Genomic DNA, 26,541 nt, shown 5'->3' with positions numbered 1-26,541 from the left:
TTTGCTGTATTCAGAGTCAAGCTCGCTACCAGCCCTGCACACGCAGCTATTTAATAGAGCGCTGCAATTAGCTTCATTTGTTTCAGATGCTTTTCTTCCTGTCTCCTCCGTTGAGTCTGCCCTTAGTTTTGATACATTCCAAATGGGACTTCCACAGAACAGGCGCTAGAGTGGTTCCTAAGAACAGCTTGAAAAAATAAATAACTTGTATTTTTTTATCTTTCTTACATCAGAACGAGGGGGGAAAAAAGCTTTTTTAATTAACAAAGAATAGTCTGGCTGTCTGCACTAAAATTGTTATGCTGCATTCTGAGATGCATTTACAGTGGTATGCAAATATGGCATAAAATAAATTGCAGAAGAAATAAAAACGTATGTGAGGCATTCTTGCACTGATCTGACATCTCTGGGGTCTGGAAGAAAATTCTGTGCAAGGATGGACAAAATATGAAGAGAATGTAGAAATGTTACAGTAAGACCTAGGGTCAGATTCTCAACCAGTGTAAATCAGCATTGCTTTGTTGAAGTCAGTGAAGCTGTGCTGACTTACACCAGTTGAGGATCTGGCCCCATCCCAGCCTGGGGATCAGTCATGCTGGGTGCTGGAGAACAAAACACAATCCACACTGCACTCTTTGTGCACTGTGGATGACGCTCATGCTTTGGTAGAGGGCCCATTGCTAGATCCTACATGACAAGAAGGTGTCATGCAAGTGAGCTTCCGCAGCACCTTTGCACTGGGAGCGGGTGAGTCCCACAGCAGCTTCAAAACCCACCTGGATGATCTAGAAGAGGAGCTGCTCCACCTAGACCTGAACAGATTCAGTAACTAGGAACCTTCACGTGAGGGGCACCAAGGAGCAGCATCCACTCTTCAGGCCTGTCAGCTGGGGTATTAGCCATGACAGCATTGTATGCTGTCACAGAGGGACTGTGCTTCACTGCTGTGGCCTGCCCGGGTGTTTGGGGGATGGTTCTATTATCTTCAATCCCCATTTCATTTCCATGTCCTAAGTCTCTTCATGCCTGGGTGGGGGTTGGAATCGAACACATAAGCCCCTGGGATGCCAAAAGGCCTTTCTGCTCCCAGCAGAGGTGTATGCATGGATCTGATCCAATCACTATGCACCTCATTTGTGATGGTATGTCAGACGGAGCAAGGGACGGGAGAGCGTGGGAGCAGTGTGGTCTGTCTGGGAGTGGATCTTCAGTCTGGAATTGAAGTGGTGCACAGTGGCCATTTTGTTAAGAATCAGATACTCCTGAACACTGGTTCGGATAACGGTACAGGCAGCCAGCTGTGAAAAGGATAGGAACTGGTGTTGTCAGGTGAATATTTTTTCCACAGGATACAAGTGTATTTCTCTCACTATTTTTTTTGTTTGTTTGTTTTTTGTTTTGACTGGCTCAGGATCTGGCCTACAAAAAATGAAAAAGAAACCAATTGACAGCTACTATAGTACAGGTCACAGAGAAAACCTGTATTTTCTCTTGGGAATTTGCTTTTGTTTTTCGAGGTATAGTGGCTTTATACTGTACATGGATTTCAAATTCTCTGAGCATCAACGCAGGAATTATTTAAGATAAAAATTCTGTTAAAGTAGTGTTGCTCTGTGGCTAGTGTGGTCTGATTCTTGCTTTAGCACTGTTTATACCTGTAATTGAACAGATTTATGCTAATGTGGACTATTAGTCCTCATCAAGGTGTAAATGAGGCAGACAATAGTAAGAGGGCTTTAATATTTTTAAGCAATGTCCAGTCAAATCAGAGTTATTTGCCCGAATCTCACAGGATAGTTTGTGTTGCTACTTGGGAAATATGTGCTCGGTGCTTGCAAAGAGCGTACAAGTGGAGATAAATCTCTCTTCAAGCACTGTTCTTTCCACAGTAGCTATGTCCATATGTGATGGCCTTCACTTGTGGGGAGCATTGCCTAGTGGTGAGGCTTACTGCCTTCAAACTGCGGGTGGTGGTGGTGGGGGAGGGTTGGTAGCGGAGCCCAGGCCCTCCCATTCCACCAGACTCCAGCCTAGAGCCCTGTAAGGACTATCAAAGGTCTGATAGCTGATGCTGCCCTCCCTGGGCCACTTTCTACCACCCCATGGTTGCCCAAAGCTTGCTGTCTATGATTAGATGTGCAGGTGGTCAACTCACCGCTTGGCACCTCCTTGTGGCCATGCATGGTGTGGTAGCTCCCCCTGTCTCGGGGCAGCAGCTATCTCTTCCGGTGGCTTGGCCCTCAGCCAGGTTCGGGACAGGGTATGGGGAAGGTAATAGGAGCCTGTATAAGAAAAAGACCCCAAAATCGGGACTGTCCCTATAAAATCGGGACATCTGGTCACCCTAGTTCCAACTCTCTCCCCTGCTAGGATAGTCCATAAAGAAAACAAGAAGAATTAACGCAAATAAACTGAGTCCATATGTGGGAGGGAATGCCTCCCTCTCAGGGCATCCCTGAAGCAGGTCCTCCCTTCCCTCAGGGAGGGACCTTTGATAGGGGAGATTCTGCCTTCCCTCAGCTTTTCTCTCAGGAGCTGCGAAGTGCACGTCTGCTCTCTTTTTTGCTTTGCCCCCAAAGGAGCTGTTCTGCATCCTTTAATTTCTCCTCCACCCTGTGCCTGCCTTGTAGGTGTGGCGGGGCAGGCCTGGCCGAGCCCAGAGCAGCCCCTTAACCCCTTGTTGCCCAGTGTGGGGTTTGTATACGTTAAGGTATTACATCCAAAACCCTCCATGATGTGCAATTACACCTACCCAGGAGCAGGTAGGGAAGAGGATATTGATTCTGAGTCTGCCTGGTTTCCCCCTGCTCCAAGAGGGTGGGAGTCCTTTGTACCAACCCTAGACTTGGTGACGGGTACACTCCCCAGCACAGTGGTGTGGCAGCAATGCCCTGCTCATTGTGTGTGTGTGTGGGGGGGGGGGGCTAGCCATGGTTCCGTTCATTCTCCGCACCTTCTCCACCTCCCCATGCAGTGTGGGGGAGTACTGGCCCCGCAGAGGGTGCATCTCATGCTGCACTGCTACCCATGGTATGGGTAGTTATTCAGAGTAAAGGGGGGATACCTTACACCTCTGCATGAGTATGCAGGACTGGACACAAGGAGGCCCTAGAGGAGATAAAGTTTGGCTATTGTTAAGGTGGATGACTGGGACTCAGGAGACCTAAGTTCTGTTTCTGGCTCAACCACTGGCCTGCTTGATGAGCTTGGACAAATCATGTCACTCCTGTGTGCCTCAGTTTCCCCATCTGTAAAATGGGGATAATGATACTGAACTCCTCTTTGTAGAGTGCTTTGAGATCTGATAAAAGCTAGCTGGTATTATTAAAACTGTGTTTAAAAGGTAAAATTAAACCCTTCTAAAATACAACACAATATTCTCTGTAATTGTTTCCCTATGTAGGAGAGGTCACGTAGCACGTCGTTTTTGTTCTCTTAAGTGCAATATGTAGAAGTCATCTGAAGTGTGAGATGGTGGTCGAAAGTACATGATTTTTATTGAGTAGTAAGGAAAATAGTCGCCCTAAAATTGATGGTGCACGTTATCACTGAGTGCACAGCATCCTTCTTATTCACACACATTTTTCAAAATGTCCTGTCTACAATCATGTAGATTTTTCCACTGTGAAGTTAGGATGTTCTGTTTTTTTCTCTTTTGCAGAATGGTAGCCAGGAGCTAATTATTGTGAGACAAGGGATACATAAAAAACAATACACAGAGGTTTTGTTGAAAAATGTGAACCACAGTAGAGTGCTTGGCAACACAAGAAATAGGCTAAATAATTTTGGTTTGAAATGAGTACCTGGAAAATCAATATATCAAACTGGTGGTGGAGATGGGGTGGGGGGGAAAAAGACCAAAGCAGATTTTCAAGGAAACAATGGGGCTATATGACAACGGTCCCGCTATTGCAGTGGGGAACTGTTACTCCTGACCGGTATGCAATGTGCAGGACAGAACCTGCACAGAGCTCACTGAAGACTGAGGGCTAACAGTAGCATTACTAGGGAACAAAAGCGCAGTTAGCGAAGTGTGCATTTTCAATGAATGGGTAACAATGTGTATTTCAACTTTTCCTTATAGGAGACAGAGCTGCTAGATCTCAGCTTCGTCAGAGATGCCAGATGTGGGAAACATGCCAGAGCTCCCAAGGTAGGAACTGCTGTTGTGTGTGTACCAGATGTTGCATTGATAACTTAGATAAGATGGCTTGGAAACTATATACAGCAATTAGAAAATTTGCCCAACACAATAAATATCATTTTGCTTTTTTCTTCATTTACACAGCCTGTGAAACGATGCGCTGAGACGGCTGGGCCATTGACTGTTGAGCCTGTGTGTACAATTCTGATGAATGTTTTCTTTGCAGCGAATAAACAAAAAACTGGAAACTCATGCATTATTTCTAAAGATCCAGTCAAAATGATGGAAGCTCTTAACTTCCCTGGGGGCTGAGTGTTTAGTTTTAGTTCTCCCTTGCATTTGGTACGGGATGTTTGCCTGCTTGTTGAAGCCAATTAGTCTTTTTCATGTGACTTCAGTGGTCATTGAATCAGACCCTGTGGATCCAGTTAGGTGGGGTTTTTTTGTACCTTCCTGTTGAGCGTTGCTGACAGAAATATGTTTTCTGTATTGTTGGTTTTGGACAGATAATTCACATCTAAGTGGAAAATCCCTAGTGCGCCGTTCTTGTAACTGGACTGTACCCTAGGGAAATCCACAGAGGTTTGTAGAAGGAAAGAAAATCTCTCCAGGGCTCTGGAAATGAATATCTGCTGCTTCATAGCTGCTGCTGAAGCTTCAGGGTTGCAGCGGCCTCTGGAGTTGCAATTCCTACCCTGGCCTCAGGGGAGGAAGTGGATGATTGATTTGCAGTTGATCCTCTCCTTCCACACTCCTTTCTGCCCCTTCTGTGCTCCACCCAGCTGTGTTGCAGGATGCTTTCCCATGAGCTGCTCAGGTTTTGTCAGAATATGTTTTAGCAGCATGAATGGCAAGTCCTGTGTATTTGAACCTATCTGATGGTTATCTTCAAATGTATTTAAATCTGGTTTTCAAAGCTTTCCATATGGTGCCAGCAGCATTTGAAATGCTGAACTGTAATTGAAATGCTACAGAAGTACTTTATGACATCAACATTAATACCAAATTAGTTCTCCATGATTAATGGTTTTATGATGAATAGTAATAAAAAATTAACAAGGGCTGGAACATTATTTTTAAACTGATACCCACCTTTATATAAGGCATTCAAGTTCTTCTAGCAAAAATGTTTTTAGCTTAGATTTATGTGCAGGCATTGTTTTGGGGGCTTTTGTTTAGTAGGTTGCATAAAGGCTGTTTTTGTTATTGTGTTTCACCAGCTTGAGTGCAGTGGCATTAATTGAAGGGTACCAGAAAACCAAGACTTCCGTCCTGGTGTAATGCCTCGTACCTGTGTGAATCAGCCCGCCTTTCATCACTGGTTGCGTGGGATCCTTGATTGCGTGGCGCAATAGATGCAGCACCTGCATTGGCAGTTTGACAGGGCCATGTTTACCCGGTGGAGCAAAATGCTCATTTGCGGATCAGTTATGCCTATTATGCACAGGTCCGTGTTCTGAGCACTGTGGGCAAAGAGGTGTAATTCATGGGCGAGTGTATGTTACAGGAGACTCGGTGTGACAGAGCCACAGTAGCAGCTCATGCTTTGAGATCTGGACATCACTAGTTCAACCCCAGGCCGAGAGGGTGGCCGTCAGAGAGGTATAGTGACTCCCAAAGCTACCAGATGTACAGAATCACTTCTCCACCGCTACCCTCCTTAACAGGTCGCAGGGTGCCCTGTCCATGGACCCTCTACTTCCCTACCATTAAGTACTAGTGGGAATAATCCTTGCATTCAGGTGAGGGCAAGGACTGTAATTGTGGCCAGCCCCTGCATGGAGCCTATTCAGAGGAGAAAGTTCCTTGCACTTAGCACCCATGTAAAGGCATAGCACCCATAATCTGCTCATCCTACATCATTCCTGAATGTATGGTATATAAATATTATGGTCCAGATTCTCAGCTTCTGTAAATTGGCGTAGATTCATTGACGTTGACTTAGACCAGCTGAGGATCTGGCCGTATATGTGGTGCCAGAGGCATTCTCCGTACCAGGGACATGTGGTAAGCCTATATGAGCTGTGTCCTGGCTGTCTTAGAGACCATGTGATATTTAGGTCATGGCACAAGGTCCAACTGTTTGTATCAGAAAGAGGATTTGGATGGAAGATTCATTAAATGGGTAGAAATAACGTTTTTTCTTTGCATTCCTCTGATTTATGATAATTTGTGGTATTAAATTTGGTGACTCTGTTTCCTGCTAGTTTGAGTAAGCTCATTTAATTTTGTGTATTAATTATAAGAAAAAAGGCTTGTAGATTGGGCCTCTGTCTTACAAAGGCCTGATCCAAAACCCATTTAAGTCAGTAGGAGTCTTTACACCACCTTCAGTGGTCTTTAGGTCAGGCTCAAAGGTGGACAGAAATAAAGTGATCATCTGTATCCAGCACTGGCTTTTCGAATGTCCTATTTGATTTATTTATTTTTGTAGTTAAATAATAACACCAAAGATGCCTATACAAGGCACTAGGTACCCTAACACATCATTAGTATTGCAACAAAGTCCCAGCAGCATTAAAATAATTATTTGAAATTATATTAAATTAATTTTACACAGCCACCCACATGTAAAAAAAACCCCTCCTTTCCACCCGTTCATTATTCCGGGATGCTCTTCCTCCACCCTCTTCTGAACCCCCATCAGACAAAAGGGGGGTTGTAAGGGACTGCGGAAGACTTTGTTACAGCCTAGCTAGGGAACTTCCGCTATCTCGGAGCTGACAGGTCAGTGTAGGACATAGAAATCCGGCTATAACCAGCTTTAGGCCGGTTTTGTCTGCCCTGCATGGCCCTTTGCCAGGTAGCGGAAAACCCCTTTAGGAAAGTACCTAATTATATATTCATGAGCTGTTTCTGTGTACTGCTTATTATGGCTCGCTGTTTGCCCCTTCGTCGGACTCCGTCCCAGGCAGAGCTCCGGTGCGCTGGGTTCCCCGCCTCCGTGACACCAACGCTTGGAGTCCCCGTTGCGGGTGTGTCACTTACCTTCATTAAAGCCAATAACTCGCTGCTTTGCTGCCTGTAGGTCTCGTTCTTTCAGAGCACTCCTGATAGGCCTGTGGCCTAGCACAGAACAGGGGTGTTTCTTGGGTTACCTTTAATTATTTGCCACGGTATTGTATAAAGTCCATCTTTGGTAGTAAGTGCTGGCATCTTTAAGTACAGGAAGCGAAACTGCTCATTTATAGGTCTATTTCAAACTCATCTGTGTGTATTATTTTCAACAATTGTCTTCCACCAGTCAAGAGAGCCATACTTTGTGAATTGTTTTGTATGTGTTTTGTAATCTCTAATGTGCCTTCTTAATTGTTATAAAAAGGAATATTCTTTTCCTTTGGTCATTTTTAGCCGTAGGGGGAAAATACTCAATTCCTTTTATCTTCTTGTATAGTGGGTAACATTGCTAGTCTTTCTGTCAACCTATCTCACTCTGTCTCAAACTATCATGATATGTTTTGCTCTGATAACAATCATTAAAGCTAAGCGATGGATTTATGTGCTGTGGAAGGCTGGTAGGGTGGGAGCAGCCTATCCTCTGGAGAAAGGAAATATTACGAAGGTGGTCTTTTGCATACCTGCCATGGCCACAATGTATGGTGCCTGTTACACCTCTTGGGAAGGTGTAATCTGTAAATCCCCTTATACTCCCCTGTAGTTGTGATAAAAAGGACATTTTCCTGTACACGGTCCCACAAGACATGTTCTTGCCATCCAGGTACCAATATGAACCTCATCACCATGGCATCTAAGCCTCCTCACAGTCTTTAATGTATTTTTCCTCCCATCATCCTTTGAGGCAGGGAAGTTCTACTCCCCTCTTACAGGTGGGAAACAGGCACAGGGCATGTTAAATGCCTTTCTCAGCATCACACAGGAAGTCGGCTGCAGAGCCAGGGACTGATCCGAAGTTCCCTGTGACCCAGTCTAATGCCCTATCCATGACTAGACCCTCCTTCCTTTCGCTGCGGACAGTAGCATGATGGGCGGTACTACTTCTCCCCACGTCTGCACTCCCAAGCACTGAAGCTGAGTTTTGTGGCTCTTCTCTGCTGGGGTGCCTGAGGAAAGAAGGGGCTCTTTTACACCCACCGCTCCCCCCGAGTACCCACTCAAGCATTATTTGAACCTTCATGTTTTCCTAGAATCAGCATCAGCTGCTGGGTGTGAATATACCAACTTCCTGATCCATCTCATGAATTCTCCAGAAATCGACCAAGCATTTTGTTGTCTTGCACACGTGCAATGTACTCTATCCAATGCCTTTTTGAAAGCTGGGCGGGTGAGATCCTGGCCCCACGCAAGTCAATGGCAAATCTTCTGTTGGCATCAGTGAGGCCAGCATTTTATCCAGTATCCGGAACAACGGCTCACTGAGACTCCAACAGTGGTATTTGACCACTTGCTCAAGTAGGAGTGCTGCAGAGGAGTTCACCCCTGGAAAGCTCAGGGGAAGGACTGTGCTCCAGGAACAATTCCCTCTAGTGTGCAAGGGGCCATTGTAGGTTGCACCATACTCCAGATGCACCTGGCCAACTATGACCTATGAATCTTTTGGTGCCAACTGGCAGAGGGCACAGGGCGTGCATAGAGTTTTACAGAGTTCCCCCTGGATCAGATTCCCTGGATCACTAAAAGGTGGCATGTAGGGTCTCTGCTGTCATCATAATCATTGTGGAGCGTGTACATAGATAGTATTTACCAAGGTATGCATCTATACTGAAAATTATGTTCTTAAGGAAAGGCAGGTCACTGGATGGTTCCTTCTAAGCAGGAAGTAACAGGCACTTCTCTTTCTGTCTGGTTATGCATGTACTGGGCATTGCATAATGAGCCTGATACCAGTTGAAAGATTGTCAACTCTACAAGAGAGGACATTGCCAGGAAGAAATAAACAGCTGGAGGGGATCCTGTTTACGAGTAAAAGCAATGGATTATGGGGCTCTATCTGGGAGAGCAGATGAAGGTCCACTCTGGGTCTTTCACCTTGGAGACCAACTGACAGCATGTCTTGTCTCATGAGAAACGGATCACAGCCTGACTTATGTCTGAGCTACTGAAGTCCTCAAATCGTGGTTTAAAGACTTCAAGGTGCAGAGAATCCTCCAGCAAGTGACCCGTGCCCCACACTGCAGAGGAAGTCAAAAAACCCCCAGGGCCTCTGCCAATCTGCCCTGGGGGAAAATTCCTTCCCGACCCTAAATATGGCGATCAGCTGAACCCTGAGCATGTGGGGAAGACTCACCAGCCAGATACCCAGGAAAAGATTCTCTGTAGTAACTCAGATCCCACCCCATCTAACATCCCATCACAGGCCATTGGGCCTATTTACCACTAATAGTCAAAGATCCGTTAATTGCCAAAATCATGTTATCCCATCATACCATCTCCTCCATAAACTTTTCAAGCTTAGTCTTGAAGCCAGATAGGTCTTTTGCCCCCACTGCTTCCCTTGGAAGGCTGTTCCAGAACTTCACTCCTCTGATGGTTAGAAACGTTCGTCTAATATCAAGTCTAAACTTCCTGATGACCAGTTTATATCCATTTGTTCTTGTGTCCACATTGGTACCGAGCTTAAATAATTCCTCTCCCTCCCTCGTATTTATCTCTCTGATATATTTATAGAGAGCAATCATATCTCCCCTCAGCCTTCTTTTGGTTAGGCTAAACAAGCCAAGCTCCTTGAGGTTAGTCTCTAAGGTGCCACAAGTACTCCTTTTCTTTTTACGAATACAGACTAACACGGCTGTTACTCTGAAACCTTTCATAAGACAGGTTTTTCATTCCTCGGATCATCCTAGTAGCCCTTCTCTGTACCTGTTCCGGTTTGAAATCATCCTTCTTAAACATGGGCGACCAGAACTGCACACAGTATTCCTGATGAGGTCTCACCAGTGCCTTGTATAATGGTACTAACACCTCCTTATCTTTACTGGAAATACGTCGCCTGATGCATCCCAAGACTCATTAGCTTTTTTCACGGCCGTATCACATTGGTGGCTCATAGTCATCCTGTGGTCAACCAATACTCCAAGGTCCTTCTCCTCCTCTGTTACTTCCAATTGATGCGTCCGCAGCTTATAACTAAAATTCTAGTTATTAATCCCTTAATGCATGACCTTACACTTCTCACTATTAAATTTCATCCTATTACTATTACTCCAGTTTACAAGGTCATCCAGATCTTCCTGTATGATATCCTGGTCCTTTCTGAATTGGTAATACCTCCCAGCTTTGTGTCATTTGCAAATTTTATTGGCACACTCCCACTTTTTGTGCTGAGGTCAGTAATAAAGATTGGTCCCAAAACCGATCCCTGAGGAACTCCACTGGTAACCTCCCTCCAGCCTGACAGTTCACCTTTCAGTATGACCCGCTGTAGTCTCCCCTTTAACCAGTTTCTTATTCACCTTTCAATTTTCATATTGGTCTCCATCTTTTCCAATTTAACTAATAATTCCCCATGTGGCACTGTATCAAACACCTTACTAAAACTGAGGTAAATTAGATCCACAGCGTTTCCTTTGTCTAAAAAATCTGTTACTTTCTCAAAGAAGGAGATCAGGTTGGTTTGGCGTAATCTACCTTTTGTAAAACCATGTTGTATTTTGTCCCAGTTACCATTGACCTCAATGTCCTTAACTACTTTCTCCTTCAAAAATTTTTCCAAGACCTTGCATGCTGCAGATGTCAAACTAACAGGCCTGTAGTTACCCGGATCACTTTATAGGAACTATGTTAGCATTCTCCAGTCACATGGTACAACCGCTGAGTTTACAGATTCATTAAAAATTCTTGCTAATGGGCTTGCAATTTCCTGTGCCAGTTCCTTTAATATTCTCGGATGAAGATTATCTGCCCCCCCGATTTAGTCCCATTAAGCTGTTCGAGTTCGGCTTCGACCTTGGATATGGTAATATCTACCTCCATATCCTCATTCCCATTTGTCATGCTACCATTATCCCTAAGCTCCTCATTAGCCTCATTAAAGACTGAGACAAAATATTTGTTTAGATATTGGGCCATGCCTACATTATCCTTAACCTCCACTCCATCCTCAGTGTTTAGTGGTCCCACTTCTTCTTTCTTTGTTTTCTTCTTATTTATATGTCTATAGAACCTTTTACTGTTGGTTTTAATTCCCTTTGCAAGGTTCAACTCTACATGACTTTTAGCCTTTCTCACTTTATCTCTACATGTTCTGACCTCAATAAAGTAGCTTTCTTTGCTGATCCCTCCCATCTTCCACTCCTTGAATGCTTTCTGCTTTTTCTTAACCGCCTCTCTGAGATGCTTGCTCATCGAGCTTGGTCTACAACTCCTGCCTATGAATTTTTTCCCCTTTCTTGGGATGCAGGCTTCTAATAGCTTCTGCAGCTTTGACTTGAAGTAATCCCAGGCCTCTTCCGCCTTTAGATCCATAAGTGTTTCAGTCCAATCCACTTCCCTAACCAATTTCCTTAATTTTTGAAAGTCAGCCCTTTTGAAATCAAAAACCCTAGTCACAGATTTATTTTTGTTTATCCTTCCGTTCAGTTTGAACTGAATTAGCTCATGATCACTCGAGCCAAGGTTGTCCACTACAACTGTTTCTTCTATGAGGTCCTCACTGCTCACCAAAACCAAATCTAAAATGGCATCCCCTCTTGTTGGTTCAGCAACTACTTGATGAAGAAATGCATCTAGGAAAATCTGAGCCCTATTATTATTACTTGCACTTGTCCTCCAGTCTATATCTGGGAAGTTAAAGTCTCCCATGATCACGCAGTTCCCATTAGTATTTACTTCATGAAAAACATTAAAGAGGTCTCCATCCATATCCACATCAGATCCCGGCGGTCTATAGCACACCCCAAGCACTATCCCAGGGGAGGCTCTAGTAGCTTTCTTCCCCACTGTGATTTTTGCCCAGACAGACTCTGTCTTATCCATTCCATCACTTACTTCTTATTTCTTTACAGTCTACCTCATCATTGATGTACAATGCTATTCCACCACCTTTACCTTTATTTCTGTCTTTCCTAAACAGCACATACCTGTACTCCAGTCGTGACTACTATACCACCATGTTTCTGTTATCCCTATAATATCTGGTTTCACTTCCTGCACCCAGTAGCTCTAGTTCCTCCATTTTGTTTCCTAGGCTCCTCGCATACAAACATCTTAATTTTTGCTGTTTGGCCTCACTCACTTTCTTCACCCGATTAGGCATGGTCATTCTACAGCCAGTATGACCTATTAGACTGATATCCACACTGTCCTTCCTCCTTATGTCCATTCTCCTATCCACAGCTGTATCCTTTCTTACTTCATTTTCTTCCCTCTCAGTGTTAAAATCTGGCGTGGAGATTACCTGGACATCTCCCAACCATCTCCCCCAAATTCCTAGTTTAAAGCTCTCTTAATCAGTTGTGCAAGCCTCCATCCTAGAAGTCTATTTCCCTCCCTACTCAGATGGAGTCCATCCCAAGAGAACAGTCTTCTGTCTATGAATTCCTCCCAGTGGCCATACGTCCCAAAGCCCTCCTTATAGCACCACTGCCTGAGCCATCTATTGAGCACCATAATCTTGTCACACCTTTGTTGCCCTTCTCTAGGAACAGGCAGAATCCCACGGAAGATCACCTGAGTCTCTATTTCCTTAAGCATCTTCCCCAGCCTGGCATAGTCTCCCTCGATACGTTCCAGTGAGAATCTATCGGTATCATTTGTTCCCACATGAAGGATGATGAATGGATTCTTTCCTGCTCCCTTTAGGATCCTCTTCAACCTCAGGTCCACATCCTGTATCTTAACACCCAGTAGACAGCATGCCCTTCTGTTCTCTGGATCAGCTCTGGTTACAGGCCTGTCTATTCTTCTCAGTAAGGAGTCCCCAATCACTTAGATCTGCCTTTTCCTGGTGACGGTGCAATTCTCCGGCCTATCCCCTGTTCCCTCTGGCTGCAAGTCCTTTTCATTCCTATTCCTATTCCTATTTTGGGCTGTCCTGTTCCTTTGGGAGCAGCAAATCTGTGAGTGTCCCATGGAACAGGGATGGGACACTCCAGGCAGACTCTTGGAGGGCTCAAGGGGTGAGCTGTGCCTATCGCTAACCTTTAGAGAGAGCAAGGCCTGTGCAGGCCTAGAGGGGAGGGCTTGTGTTGCGCGTGGCTGGTGAAGTTGGGGAGAGGACCCCCTGCAGGCACAGAAAAGGCTTCCTCATTCTAAGAAGCAGATGGTAGCGACGTGCCCCCATAGCCATGGGTACCCCCAGGAAGCGTCACACCCACCCCTCTCCATTTTTTTTGCCCCTTTTTTTCGGATGATGTGTTTCCACAGGACCCTGTCATGATTTAGCTCTAAAAAAGGGCTTGATCCTGCACCTCCAGCTCAGGCCAGATTTCCACTGATCTCAGCTGGCAAGGAAACAACAGAAAGATTTGTTTTCATTGAATTTCCTTGTTCATTGTCTTCACTACCGGTGAACGCTGAATGTTCCAAATAGGTGAAAGAGGGCTCAACCAGTCCCCACATGTAAAGAAACTGGGTGAAACTCAGGGGTGGTAACCATGGAAGTGAGGCCCATTGATTGTGTGGTTATTTACAATTCAATAACACCTAGAAGCCCCAGCCGAGATCTTTGGCCATTGTGATGATCACTGTACATTCACATAGTCAGAGCTCCTGCCTCCTATAATAAATAGAGAAGACAGACAAAGAGTCAGAGGAAGGGAGTGATATGCCCATTTTACATATGGGGGAACTGAGGCAAAGTTAGATCAAGGACCAGATTTTAAAGGTATTTAGGCACCTAGAGATGCAGGTGGACCTTCAGTGGGATTTTGAATGGGAGGTAGGCACCTAGGCACTTTTGAAAATCCCACTGGTGGAGCCTCAATATCTTTAAAAATCTGGCCCCAAGTGACTTGTGATAGAGGGCTTCAGCCACAAGCCAATCCTTCCTATCCCCCAATTTTAAAGGATTTATTCTTCTCTCTTCAACCTCAAAACACCAGACTTGGAAATTATGGCAATATTTCCCACCTAACTGTGGTGTTTGTGCAAAGTCTTATGCTTTAGGTACAGAGTGCTGGTAACCAAGGACAAATATCAAGCACCGCCAGTGTTGCAGTGAATTTGCAAATGAGAAGATAAATGGAACTAATGTTCCAAAAAAACCCAAAAGAAACCTTTATAATTGTGAATTAGGAGAAGTGTCTTGATTCCAATATAATGGGAGATATAACAGGGCCGAGGGAATAGTAAGATGATAATATTAACCTCTGCTTTTTAATAAGTTATTAGAATCATTTAAGAAGGAAGCAAAAGTAATTTGGGGAGCAGGAGATTAATAAGCGATTCATCTTTAAACCAGAAGGAATAACTGCTGATGTAGATTCATTTCTGAAACATGAAATGCTCAGGGTCTCACCCCATAGTCCTCACTCATCAAAATTCCCATTGACGTCAGCCAGATTAGAACTCCAGCAAGGGCAGGCCCCAAGCTATTTATGTTTCAAAAATGCTGAAGCTGATTTGTAAATCAATAGTTGCTCCTTTGAATTGCACATTCATTTCCTCTTGCCATCCCATTTACCTGGTAGCAACCTCTGCAGTTTTATTTCGGTGTGAGGGCTGGGAAAGGCCTGTTTTTGTTCTTTTACTTGGAATGTTCCGTGTATAGAAGAAAATAAACTATCTACATGCAGTGAAGAGAAAAATTGGTTCTTGTGCAATAAAACACACATTTCTGTGAACATTCATATGCTCTGATGTGAGGTGTAGATGTGTCAATAATATATAAATTCTTAAATGTAGGAACATAACTTAATAATGTCATAAGATACTAAATATCAGTTGAATGATTAACTATTGAAGAATTTGCATCCACAGTATGCTAATAGGACTATAAAATACACACTATTTTTTACCATTTTGAAATTCTTGAGACAATAACAGTTTCTATGGAAACTGAAATCTTTATGTAACTATATAAGGGTTTCAGCAGCAAACAGAAATATTAGGACGAGTTGGCGAGGCTCAGGAAGAATCCTTATGGCAAATGTTCACCTTTTAAAACTTTTGATGCATTTGATTATTGCTTTCCCCCTTTCAACAGGAAATGAAATATTTTAAAATGACAGATGGTATAGAAACTTGAGAAAATTAAATAATAAATAATTAAAGGGACTGTTCTGAAAGCCTAAAATAAATAAACAGGGCAACCCCCAGTACTTCAAACATTTCAGCCCTGCAAACACATTTCCAGTTAACATGGTAAAAATCTGCTAAGCGCAGTCGTTAACGTTTTGAAGTGTCAGGTGTTGTGTTCGCAACTCTTGTGGTCTTGCGATATTTGGCATTTTTCTCAAAGCCCCAGCTTCTGGAATCAGGTGACCTGGGGAAAATCTCAGCTATCAATTTAAAAAAAACAGGAAGTTTCTAGCACTCATAACTGTGGAGGAAAGCTTGAATATGTGAACTCTAAAAGCTCAAAAACCAGAGAGGCAAATAAAAAGGATCCCAAGTTTATTACTTTTTAAAGTCTCATGACTTTTGGGTGGGATCACTCATGATTTTGAAATGCTTGGGGGTTTTACTGCACTCGATTTTCTATTCTGTTGCACTGTTTTTTTTTCATTGACAAGTGTGATGGAGTGGAGAATCAGGCCAGATGTGTATTGAGATTTCTTTAGCAGTCTCTCTCTCTCTCTCTCTCTCTCACTTTGTTTTTAACCCTGTCCTCTGAATTTACAAATTGGGATTTTAGAGCACTGTTTCAGACTCATTCAGCGCATGCATGCATAAATAAATAACACATGGTTGTTCTAACTTCTGATACAGCTGATCAAATAGGAATTACAAGAAACCATCAGGATAGTAAATATAGTTGAGGCATTTGACTTTTGCGTGAACCCTGTCCTGAAGCAGAATTTGACCGCTATTTTATGTTTGCAAACATGGTCTGGTGCTTTGGGGAGTGTATACTTCAGGGGAAGTTTCTATAGTCTCATGTTGAACAGGGTCTGATTTAAGGGAGTGAGTGTGATACCAATGAAATATGAAAGATTGTCTTGTTTTGGGGTGTTTTCTTTCTCTCTCTTTTTAACTCTCTCTGATGCTCATTTGATTCCCAAAAGAGCCAGGAAGGAAATGTCTGCACTGGAACTGGAATGTATAATTTCCAGCTCCATGAGACATCCCCGCGCGAAGTCTGATCAAGCTAAAGTTGCTGTGGCGGTGAGAGTGGCAGGACGGGGCTAGTCGCTTAAGTATGGCAAGCTGCCAAGCATCATACTCCGGTGGACGGCCTGTTCCACCGCTAGCACCGCTGCATCTACAGTGCTCTTTCTAGCGCGTTAGCTTGATCAGCGATCGCCTGGGTATGTCTGCCTGGGCTGGAAGTTACACCTTTCCAGCTCCACAGTAGACATACCCAGACTCCTGACGCCTAGGAATCAGTCGTGTTGCTTTAACCACCAATTGACCCAAAAAGATAGGAGCTAATTGTCCTTGTTAAATTCTCAACAAGCCCTGCCTGGCCTCTGAAGAAAGTAGATTCCTGGGCCAATCAGGAGAGCTACCATTCAAACGTTGGACGCTACTGGCCTCCTGCTTCCAAGTGCTGGCCGTTAAGCTGCGGGGGCTGGAGCTGAAACCTCGGAGGACAGTAGGCTGGAAAGCCACCAGAAGGGGCAACTGTGATGCTCTAATCTGACCTCCTGTAGAATGGGAGCCATAGAACTTCCCCAGAATAAGGGCTTGTCTACACTGGCAATTTACAGCGCTGCAACTTTCTCGCTCAGGGGGTGTGAAAAAACACCCTGCTGAGTGCAGCAAGTTGCAGCGCTGTAAAGCGCCAGTGTAGACAGTGCACCAGCGCTGGTAGCTATGCCCCTCGTGGAGGTGGGTTTTTTAGAGCGCTGGGAGAGCTCTCTTCCAGCGCTCTGACGCGACCACACAAGCCACATTAAAGCGCAGCATTGCCAGCGTAGACTAGCCCTAACTCATAGAGCACATCATGAATAGTCTGTGTTATGACTTGGGTTGGGATGTTTTTGAAATGTTTTGGCACATGTCCTCTCCCAGCTCAGGGAAGGACAAATAAAACTCCTATTCTACCCTCTAGGGAGAGAGGGAAAGCACCTGTGACTTTTTGTGTGTGGAGGCCACACCCACCACTCAGGGTGGCCCTGTGACAACAGTCAAGTTATATTTTTATCAGTGGAACAAAAGAGGCTTTTGTTGTCTTTATCACATTTGAAAGCTGGAGCGGTTGTTCTTTTCTTTGTGGTGAAGGCTGAACTAGGGCAATTATGCTGTGTTTAATAGCCTCCCTGATAAGACAGCGTGTGGGAAATGGTGCATAGCCTTTTTCTTCTATGCTATAAATCCCCTAGAAAAGTTAGCTGCCTACTTAGAATTTTATTGGAAGGTAGATCAGGCCCTAGTTTTGCAGCCCAGCAAGATTTCTGCTGCTCTGCCTGTTTCAAATGTTGGCATCACTGCTATTTATATCCCTTGATAAATTCATGTCATTTTTCCCTTCAATAACCTTGGCGTTAAGTTAGAAACTCTTATGTAAATTTCACCTTAGTAGGGCTCTATTTCTGCCAACAATAAATAAAAGCAGATTGTGCACATTGCTCACCTTCTCTTCACCCAAGCTCATTTGAATTCACTGTACTTAAATACAACAGTGGCATCTTTTAAAAAAAAATGTTTGTTCTTTTCCTGCATAGCATTTCAGTTTCACGTTCACAATAATGAGAGTTAACTGTATTCCCCCCCCCCCCCCCGCCCCCCGGGCAGTTGGCATAGCTGTAAAAGGAGAGTTGTCTTAAAAAAGCAAAATAAAGATGTCAAGGAGTCTTTCCTCTGCTGCGGAAAGTCGGATACACACCATGCTGTGTGTGTTTATCTGAGGGAGATGTTGATTTAAACAAAAGCATTTTTGCTATGGGTTGGAATTGTCTGGTAAACTTTACACCTGAATGGAGTTTATCTTCTGAGTTCATAGTCACAGGACACGGGAGTTTAAATAACTGGAGTGCAGCAAAGAAAGTGATAAAGGAAGTTTGCCTTTAGAGCGCTTTCCCTGGGAGAAGAACACATTTCTTGCTTGTGAATTCTTTGCAAGGTGTGGAGGCGAGGTCTTTGTGGACAGAGTACTTGAGATGGGTTTAGAAAGGTGCAGTCAACTGATAGTGTACTAGAGGGATGACTGAAAAGGAAATGCTGGATTTAGGCCATGTCTACACAAGCACATCTATCGGCAAAACTTTGGTCGCTCAGGGGTGTGGAAAAAAACGCCCCCCTGAGTGACATAAGCTTTGCCAGCATAAGCAATGTGTGTACAGCATTGTCGGCGGGAGTTGCTCTCCTGCCTACATAGCTACTGCCGCTTGTTGAGCTGGTTTTATTATGTCGACTAATGGGCCTATACGAGCGTTCTTACAGCGACCCAGCTGTCTCGGTACAGCTGTGCCGCTGTAAGCTTGTCAGTGTAGACATGGCCTGAGTCTGCCCAGGGATGAGTCTGTGTTGGGGAGTTCACCTTGCTTACCTCAGATCTCCTCACAATGGGTTGGAATCCTTTGACTTTCAGGAGGACTTGTGCTCCTCAATCCCTTGACACTTGTGAAAATCTCCCTCAGAACGGTTCCAAGATGGTGAGAAGAGTGATGAATCCAGACGCTCTAGAGCAGTGGTACTCAGACATCAGTGGTTCAGGAGCCAAATTAGTGATCAGCATTACCCAAAAGATCCACAGCAGTGTGAATTCATTGTTTCGTTTACTATATTACTGTAAATTCATATTTAAACAGTATGATGGGGAAATATTTTGTGTGTGTGTGTGTGTGTGTGTATTATTCTCACAGCAAAATGACTGATCAAGTACTATTATTTTACCAACTACAATTGGTTAATAACATAGTAAAAGCATCCTGTTTGGTTAAGAACTTAGATTAGTTAATAGTTAAATCAGTGTTTTAATATGTGCTGCCAAGAGCCTCAGAACATGCACTAAAAGGCCACTTGTGGCTTGCAAGCCTCAGTCTGAGTATCACTGATCTACAGACACAAGCATTTCTCTGTGAAAAGTTTTCTAGACAGTCTATGCATAAAACTAGCTGGATCCACAACAGTTTGACTCCTTCCATGGCTGGTCTTTGTGTCCTCACACTCCTTTTCTGTGTACCACCATATTGCCCCTCGCACCTAGGTCACCCGTTCTCTTTGTGAGAGAGCAAACATCTCATGTTAGCAAACATCTACCCTTTCCTCTTTCAAATCTCTCCTCAAAACACACTCCTTCCAGGAAGTGTATCTCAGCGTTACCTGCCACCTGGTGAAGTGCTGTTATTTATTTACAATCCCAACTGCTTCACTGCTAGGTGATGGATCCTTATTTTGCTGACATGGTGTTCTTTATGTCTCCATTGTTGTCTGCTTGTATAGGGGGTCAGCTTCTTGGGGAAGGCCCCATTATCTCCACTCTGTTCTGTATAATGCAGATTACATTGTTCGGGCTCCATAAACAATTAAAACACTACAGTATGAAGTAGAGAGACAATGGTATCCTCTTCGATAGAGCGTCACATGACATTTTAGACAGAGGTTTAGGGTGACATTTTAGACAGAGGTTTAGGTTTAGGAGGAGGCAGAGAACTCACCAGTGCCAAGAGCAAATTTCTTGAGCAAAAGCCCAACAATTCCTTCTTTAAGAGAAGCCAGCCCCTTGTCCTTCCTAAAGGGAGGCAGTGACAGTCCACTCCTGCAATGGACCCACTGTTTTCCACAGTAAATTTTACCAACCAAGACATAGGGGCTTTGCATATCGGGGCCTGAAGCTCATTATTTTCTTGTACTCCCCCATCTTTCTGTCTGAATCCATCTGTTGTCTCTTGTCTTATGCTTAGATTGTAAGCTTTTAGGGGTAGGTACCGTCTTTTAGTTCTGTGTTTGTACAGTGCCTAGCACAATCGGGCCTGGTCCAGGACTGGGCTTGCTAGGTGCTATGATAATCCATAATAAAATAATAACAACAAAAACAACAACTTTGCTTTCCTAGAAAAGATAAGACGTGCTGCACTCTGAATAAGCTGCATTTTAAGTAATTCTATCATGAACTTCAGAAAACAATTACAATTATCAGTTGTAAACAAAGGCATTAACTAACGTATGTAAATCCTTCTTGCTGAACAATGGTCTCAGCCTGGTAATATTATAATAAATAAAATATTTTAGCAGTAGACTGAACCTTACCCATTGATAGATCTGATGACAGTGTATATAACAGACCTAGACTTTGGATGCTTGAAGATGGAATAAATAGTGCATTATAAAATAAAAATGCCAAAGTGGGAGCAATTTTCAGCAGGCACTTAGAACAAATAATTAAACCTTCCCCGTTTTATTATAATTCAGTTTAGTAAATTTACATGACACCCACAGCTTGATGTCTTGTAAACAATTGGTCAGAGTGGAAGTTGCAGCATCGACAATTAGATGGAAAGTTAGATATATTTGTTGTCATCAGCATATTAACGACAGGCAGATTATTCTGTACCTCGCTGAGCTGGAAGCAAGTAGAAGCATATAAACACTTAGAAGTTCGAAAACTGCTCCCTGTAGAGCACCACAGTAAAGAGAAGCAGAATCTGAACATTGCAGACACAAGGAAACCATCACCAAATGAAGTCCTGGGTTCATTTTAACCATGGGAAAGCTGTATTACTCAGCACAGCAATGGACACTAAATGTGTTAAAAGAATGATGTGACGGGTAGCATGGAATGCTGCTGGGGAGTCCAGTGATGCTAAAAATTGACAAATGATGTAAGAGTCAGGAGAATCAGTAAGTCATTATCTACCTTGAGCAATGCAGCCTCCAAGCTGTGATGCATCCTAAAACTTGATTTGAAAATTTTTGGATAAACCAAATGGAACTAAACAATTTGCAACAGACTATAAGCACTTTTTAAACAGCATCTTTGATCAACCTCATTACTTAGAAGCTGAGTAAAAATTAAGACAAGGTGGGTGAGGTGATATTTTTTATTGGACCAACTTCTGTTGGCAAGAGAGACAAGCTTTCGAGTTACATGGAGCTGCTTTTCAGGTCTGGGGAAGGTTCTTGAGAGTGTCACAGCGAAATACAAGATTGAACACATTGTTTAACATAACTAACTAGTTAGCACATATTCTAAGGAAACATTCAAGGTGAAGTGTGCCATTAACACTCCTCCAGTCATAGGATAAAAAGGGGGGTTACAGATTATTGTAATAAACCATAAATCCAGTGTCTTAATAAAGACCATGATTTTTAGTGTCTAGGAAAGATATGAGCTTAAGCTCCCAGGCTTGTCTTTTGAAAGTGTTGTGCAGGTTTCCTTTGAGGACAAGGGCTCAGATATAGAGTGATTGCTTTCTGAAAAGTGATTTATAGCTTATTATAATCAATAACCCACTAACAACCCCCGCAGCCCCCTTCCTTTTCTCCCTGTGATTGGAGGGGTGTTAACAGGTCAGTTCACTTTGAATGGTCCCTTGTTAACTACTTATGCTAAAGGTTTTCAAAATTTTTGTGTTGGTGACCCCTTCCTCACACAGCCAGCCTCTTGAGTGTGATCCGCCATTATAAATTAAAAATGGGGGCAGGGTTTAATTTAATGGGGGCTCGGGGCTGTCAGTCCCACAGAGCTGACAGCTCACAACCCTCATGTAACCGGCTAGCGACCCCCTGAGGAGTCACAACCCCCAGTTTGAGAACCCCTGTGCTAAACAATCTGTTCCACTTTCTGTTTAGCTGTGAGGTACTCAGGCCAGGTGTGCACTACAGACCAGGTATAACTACGTTGCTCAGGGGGGTGAAACTGTAGTTATACCAACCTACCCCACCCTCCCACCCACCCATATAGACAGCGCCATCAGCGGGAGAGTTTCTCCCATTAACATAGCTACTGCCTCTTGGGAAAGTGGAATAACTACACCAACAGGAGAAGCTTTCCCATCGGTGCGGTTGCATCTTCATTAAAGCGACACAGCGGCACCGCCGTGGTGTTGTATGTGAAGACGAGCCCTGAGTAAAATTTCCCAGTCCTGAAGGAGAGCTCTGTGAACGTTCGAAAGCTTGCCTCTCTTGCCAACAAAAGTTGGTCCAATATTACATCACCCAACTTGAGTTTCTAATATCCTGGGCTACAACACTGCATACAACGCTGGAATATATCGAGCTTAGTCACTTGATGGAATGCAACTTACTAGGATTCAGTTATTGTTGGATTCCAACAATATTTAGGAGTCTAAATATTAGATAAAAGAACGAGGAGTATTTGTGGCACCTTAGAGACTAACAAATTTATTTCAACATAAGCTTTTGTGGGCTAAAACCCACTTATTAGATGGCTCACTGGGTGATTCTGGATTTCTTACATCCTCATGTTCGAGGTAAGAATGGATTTATTGTAAGAGTAGAGTATACTCATTGTATGTGCCCTGAAATTGCAGTACACTGTGCTTCCCTTGTTGTGGGAATATGTTTTCAAGCCCCTGTACTCAGCCTAGGATGTATGTCTTACATTGGTGTTATGTTACTGTATTCTGCTTGTGTGCAAGAGAATGGAGGTGAATGCATCCCCACCTCTGTTCTTGTTTATACCAATGGACATTTCGGTAAGAAATAGTTTTTTAAAACATAGGCAGGAGTGTACTAATATTAAGGCGTGTCCAAACCTCACTTTTTAGAAGTGATAACAAAATACCTTAGAGCTTTATTCAGTACGAATTCTATGTCTCTGGGCTTCCACAGCTCAGCTGCCTCACCGCCTCATCCTAGTTAAGTAAACAAAATTATCAATTGTTGCTGCTGGCGAATTTAGCTGCTTGCCTTTTGATGACACTCCTCCACCCTGCTCACCCAGAAGGCCTTCATGAGCCATCTGTGGGTATGATGGCTCAATATTTCTATTTCTCTACTTCTTATACACCTTAGGATCTGAGTGCCTTCCAGCAATGCATTAAGCGGTATGACTAACATCTGTCACATGTTGGTTCTCTCATCCTCTCCCCAGAGGGACATTGCATCTGCAATGAAGTATTTTCTTTTGGTAGGTTTGGGGTTTTGTTTTTGTTTTTAATATACATGTTGCTGTATGTCTGTTAGAGGAGGCAAGGTCAAAGAATTTTACCTGGCACTTGGAGCGGAAATTTGTGATGATTCTTAGTTCCTTCCACATATGACCCATTGACATATGTGTTTATTTATGGTCCACTGACATCAACAAGGCTGAGCAATATTATTATACTACCCATAATATTGATGCTAGAAGAAACACCCAGGTTAGCTTAGTCCACATTTTACTCAGACTCCCACTGGATTCACTGGCAGTTTCGCCTGAGTAAAAGTGAGGACTCAGCTTTGTCTGGTATGCACTGCCCAGTGTTGGGAGTGGTACAAGGCTGTTGCCTCCCAGTAACACACAATGCATGCAGGAATTGTCTACCACCCAGGGGAATGCGCATACTGTTACAGCGCCTAACTGGAGTGCCACATGTACTCACCTTGACGGCCAGCCTGGTCTGCCTCTTTTGAGGGTGGCTAGCCTTCCCCAGTCGCTGTGCTTGGTGGGCCTTTGACCTGTCACTCCCATGCAGGGGCTGATCTTGAGTGACAAAAATCAGGAGTTGGTCCCTCCTGACAAGGCCCAAAGGCAGAGGAATCCTGCCCATCAGCCAGTGTCACTTCTATTGAGTGGAGCCCTTTTGTATGATCTTCTGGATACAGCATGGAAGTAGCTAAATTACACAAGTATAAATGGTTTCACCGTGGTAGTCGTGCTAGTCTGTATCAGCAAAAACAATGACGAGTCCTTGTGGCACCTAAACAAATTTATCTGGGCATAAGCTTTCATGGGTTAAAACTCACTTCATCAGATGCATGGAGTGGAAAGTACAGTAGGCAGGATGTATCTACCATTCAAGTGCATGGACTAGCACCACATTTCATGCTGACTTAAAGTGTCTAAGTTGGACACAGGTTTTTTGTTGAAACAGTTGTTCTCCGTTCCAGGGAGCTTGATATGTTCCAGGCATAGAAACCCCAGGGGTTCTCTTCAAAATGTACAGGAATGATGCCAGATGCTTGGTAGAAGTTCTGGCAAGCTGTACGGCATATGTGAGAGCAGGATCAGTCTGTTGGCTTTTGCATTAATTAGGACTGATGACTTCCCAATCTGAATAAAGTAATTCAGTCTGAATTTCACACCTGCTCCTAGATATCATGGACTTAATGCCATTTCGGGCCACATAGTACTCAAAATAGTCAAATAGTTGCGTGTGTGGATCAAGGGCAGTGATATGATCATTAGACAGCACAGGTGAATTGTCAAATGTCCACACCAAGGTTAGAAAGTGCTGTAAAAATACTCCTAAGGCTTTTAAGCCAAATTCAGTCCAGGGCTGAGTGTTTCTTTGTTGGTAATCAGAAAACAACTTCTACATCTAAAACTAAAAATCAAAGCATGTAACTGTAACATACATTAATTTATTAGTGCGAAGTTTCGATCTTTAGGTCTGGTTCCATATGGTTTAGGTTTGTTTGTTATTTGTGGGGAATTTTGAAAAAAATAAACACCTCTAATTCTGAGACAATAGAAATACTGTTTCTGGGAGTTGTCATGTAACTGGTGCATGTTTAAGTCGCTCTATTTTGTGTGTGTGTGTGTGTGTGTTTGTCAAAATAACGATGCATCTAGTCAATACAATTTTAGAAATAGAATCAGCTATAATGGAGAGTGGGTGGAAAATATTCTTTGTCATGCTAAAATTATTAATTCCTCTCATACACTGGGATTGCATTGCCTCTGATTAATATGCAGAGATGGTTAGTTGTTTGCCAAGATACAAATTCCTTGGGACTGTTACTACCCATAACACGTTTATTGTGTGTATTAAAAAAAAAAGTGTATGGCTTTTCCTGATTATTTCCATGAAGAATCCTAAAACACATATTTAATTATAATGTGAGAATGCTAACATAATCTGTGTTCCATGAATTGCAACATTTCTAAAACTGAATGAGCATTTCTGCTGAAATATGATTACATTAGTCAATACAGGCCGGATTCTTTGCTGATGGTGAGAGGCTAGCTGCAGACCATAGTGAGTCTGGTTCCACCTGGCCAGCATAGTAAGGTGATAGGGTGCGTGCGTGTGTGTGTGTGTATATATACGCACTCCCTCCCTCCCATCCACCCCCGGTCCTTGCAACAGAAACAGTGTCTCATTAACCTGGCCAGTTAAGCCCAGCAGGCTGTAAAATGAGTGGTGGTTCATTAGTTGTTTAAAAAAAAAACCCAAAAAAACCAGCTCTACGGAGGCGAGACCTAGTTGCAGGTGTTAGAAAGCAGTGTTGCCAATTTTTATGATTTTATCACAAATCTAGTGATATTTGGTGACTTTCCATAAGGGCTCAGCTGCTGGAATCAGGTTATTAGTTGAAAATCTCAGCTTTCATGTAAACAAAAGAGAAGCGGAGAGTCTTCTATAAAAGGAGTTGAGCACCCTGATGCAGGGGCCGACTCTGCAGGTGCTCCGAGGCTGGAGCACCCACAGAAAAAAAAATGGGTGCTCAGCACCCACCGGCAGCCCCCTCAATCAACTCCTCTCTCTCCCCCCAGCACCTCCTGCCCACCAGTGATCAGCTATTCAGCAGCATGCAGGAGGTGCTGGAGGGGAGGGGGAGGAACGTGGGCAGGGCATGCTTGGGTGAGGGGGCAGAATCGGGCGGGAAGAGGTGGGGCAGAGCAGGAGTGGGAAGAGGCGGGGCACGGGTGGGGGCTTGGGGAAAGGGGTGGAGTGGGGGCGGGGCCTGGAGCGGAGCAGAGGTCGAGCACCCCCGGCAACTGAGAAAGACGGCTCCTGTGCCCTGATGTACTAGCAATAGTTTTATCCTTTGAGGTATTTTGAAGGCTTTGCTGTTGTCTATTAGAAAGGGACAGCAGTAAGGGCAGTCTTTGGGGATTAAAAATGCAGAGTGAAATCCTGGCCCTACTGAAGTCAGTTAAATATCCCCTGATACATTAGGATTTAGATGCAATCACTTCCGATAGAAGAATATTTAGTAACCAAAACCTGACTATCACGGTGGTGGAACTGGGTATCACACAGGATTTCACATTCAGACAGTTCAACTTGAGCATGACTAACGGCTTAATTTGACTCACTGAAGTCACTGTTAGTCTTTCTGCTGAAATGATGGGAATTGTATCAGATTCCAAGTAGTCAGTACAGCTGATGGCTTTTTTGTAGCTTAAGTAAAATGAATTAGTTGTCTCAATTCCCAGTGGACATCTTCACATCACCAAACTCAGCCTTCCCATTAGCACTAACTGGCACTTGCATTGGCACTTG

The 26,541-nt window shown here is 43.7% G+C and overlaps 1 protein-coding gene across 5 annotated transcripts in view; it reads left to right on the top strand.

Annotated features, from left to right (window-relative positions):
* PLCB1 (phospholipase C beta 1) overlaps nt 1-26,541 on the top strand; it is a 650,190-nt gene that overhangs the window by 170,510 nt on the left and 453,139 nt on the right. For 4 of the 5 annotated variants that reach the window (XM_037896161.2, XM_043544063.1, XM_037896163.2 and 1 more), the window contains exon 3: nt 4,085-4,153. The exons of the other annotated variant lie outside the window; for it this stretch is intronic. In XM_037896161.2, the coding sequence (XP_037752089.1) occupies nt 4,085-4,153 (69 nt within the window). The remainder of the gene's footprint in view (nt 1-4,084; nt 4,154-26,541) is intronic. 5 annotated transcript variants of the gene reach the window in all.

This window comes from Chelonia mydas, chromosome 3 (assembly GCF_015237465.2).
Source record: "Chelonia mydas isolate rCheMyd1 chromosome 3, rCheMyd1.pri.v2, whole genome shotgun sequence".
NCBI classification, from domain to species: domain Eukaryota; kingdom Metazoa; phylum Chordata; order Testudines; family Cheloniidae; genus Chelonia; species Chelonia mydas.
This window is presented reverse-complemented; position numbering and strand designations above follow the sequence as displayed.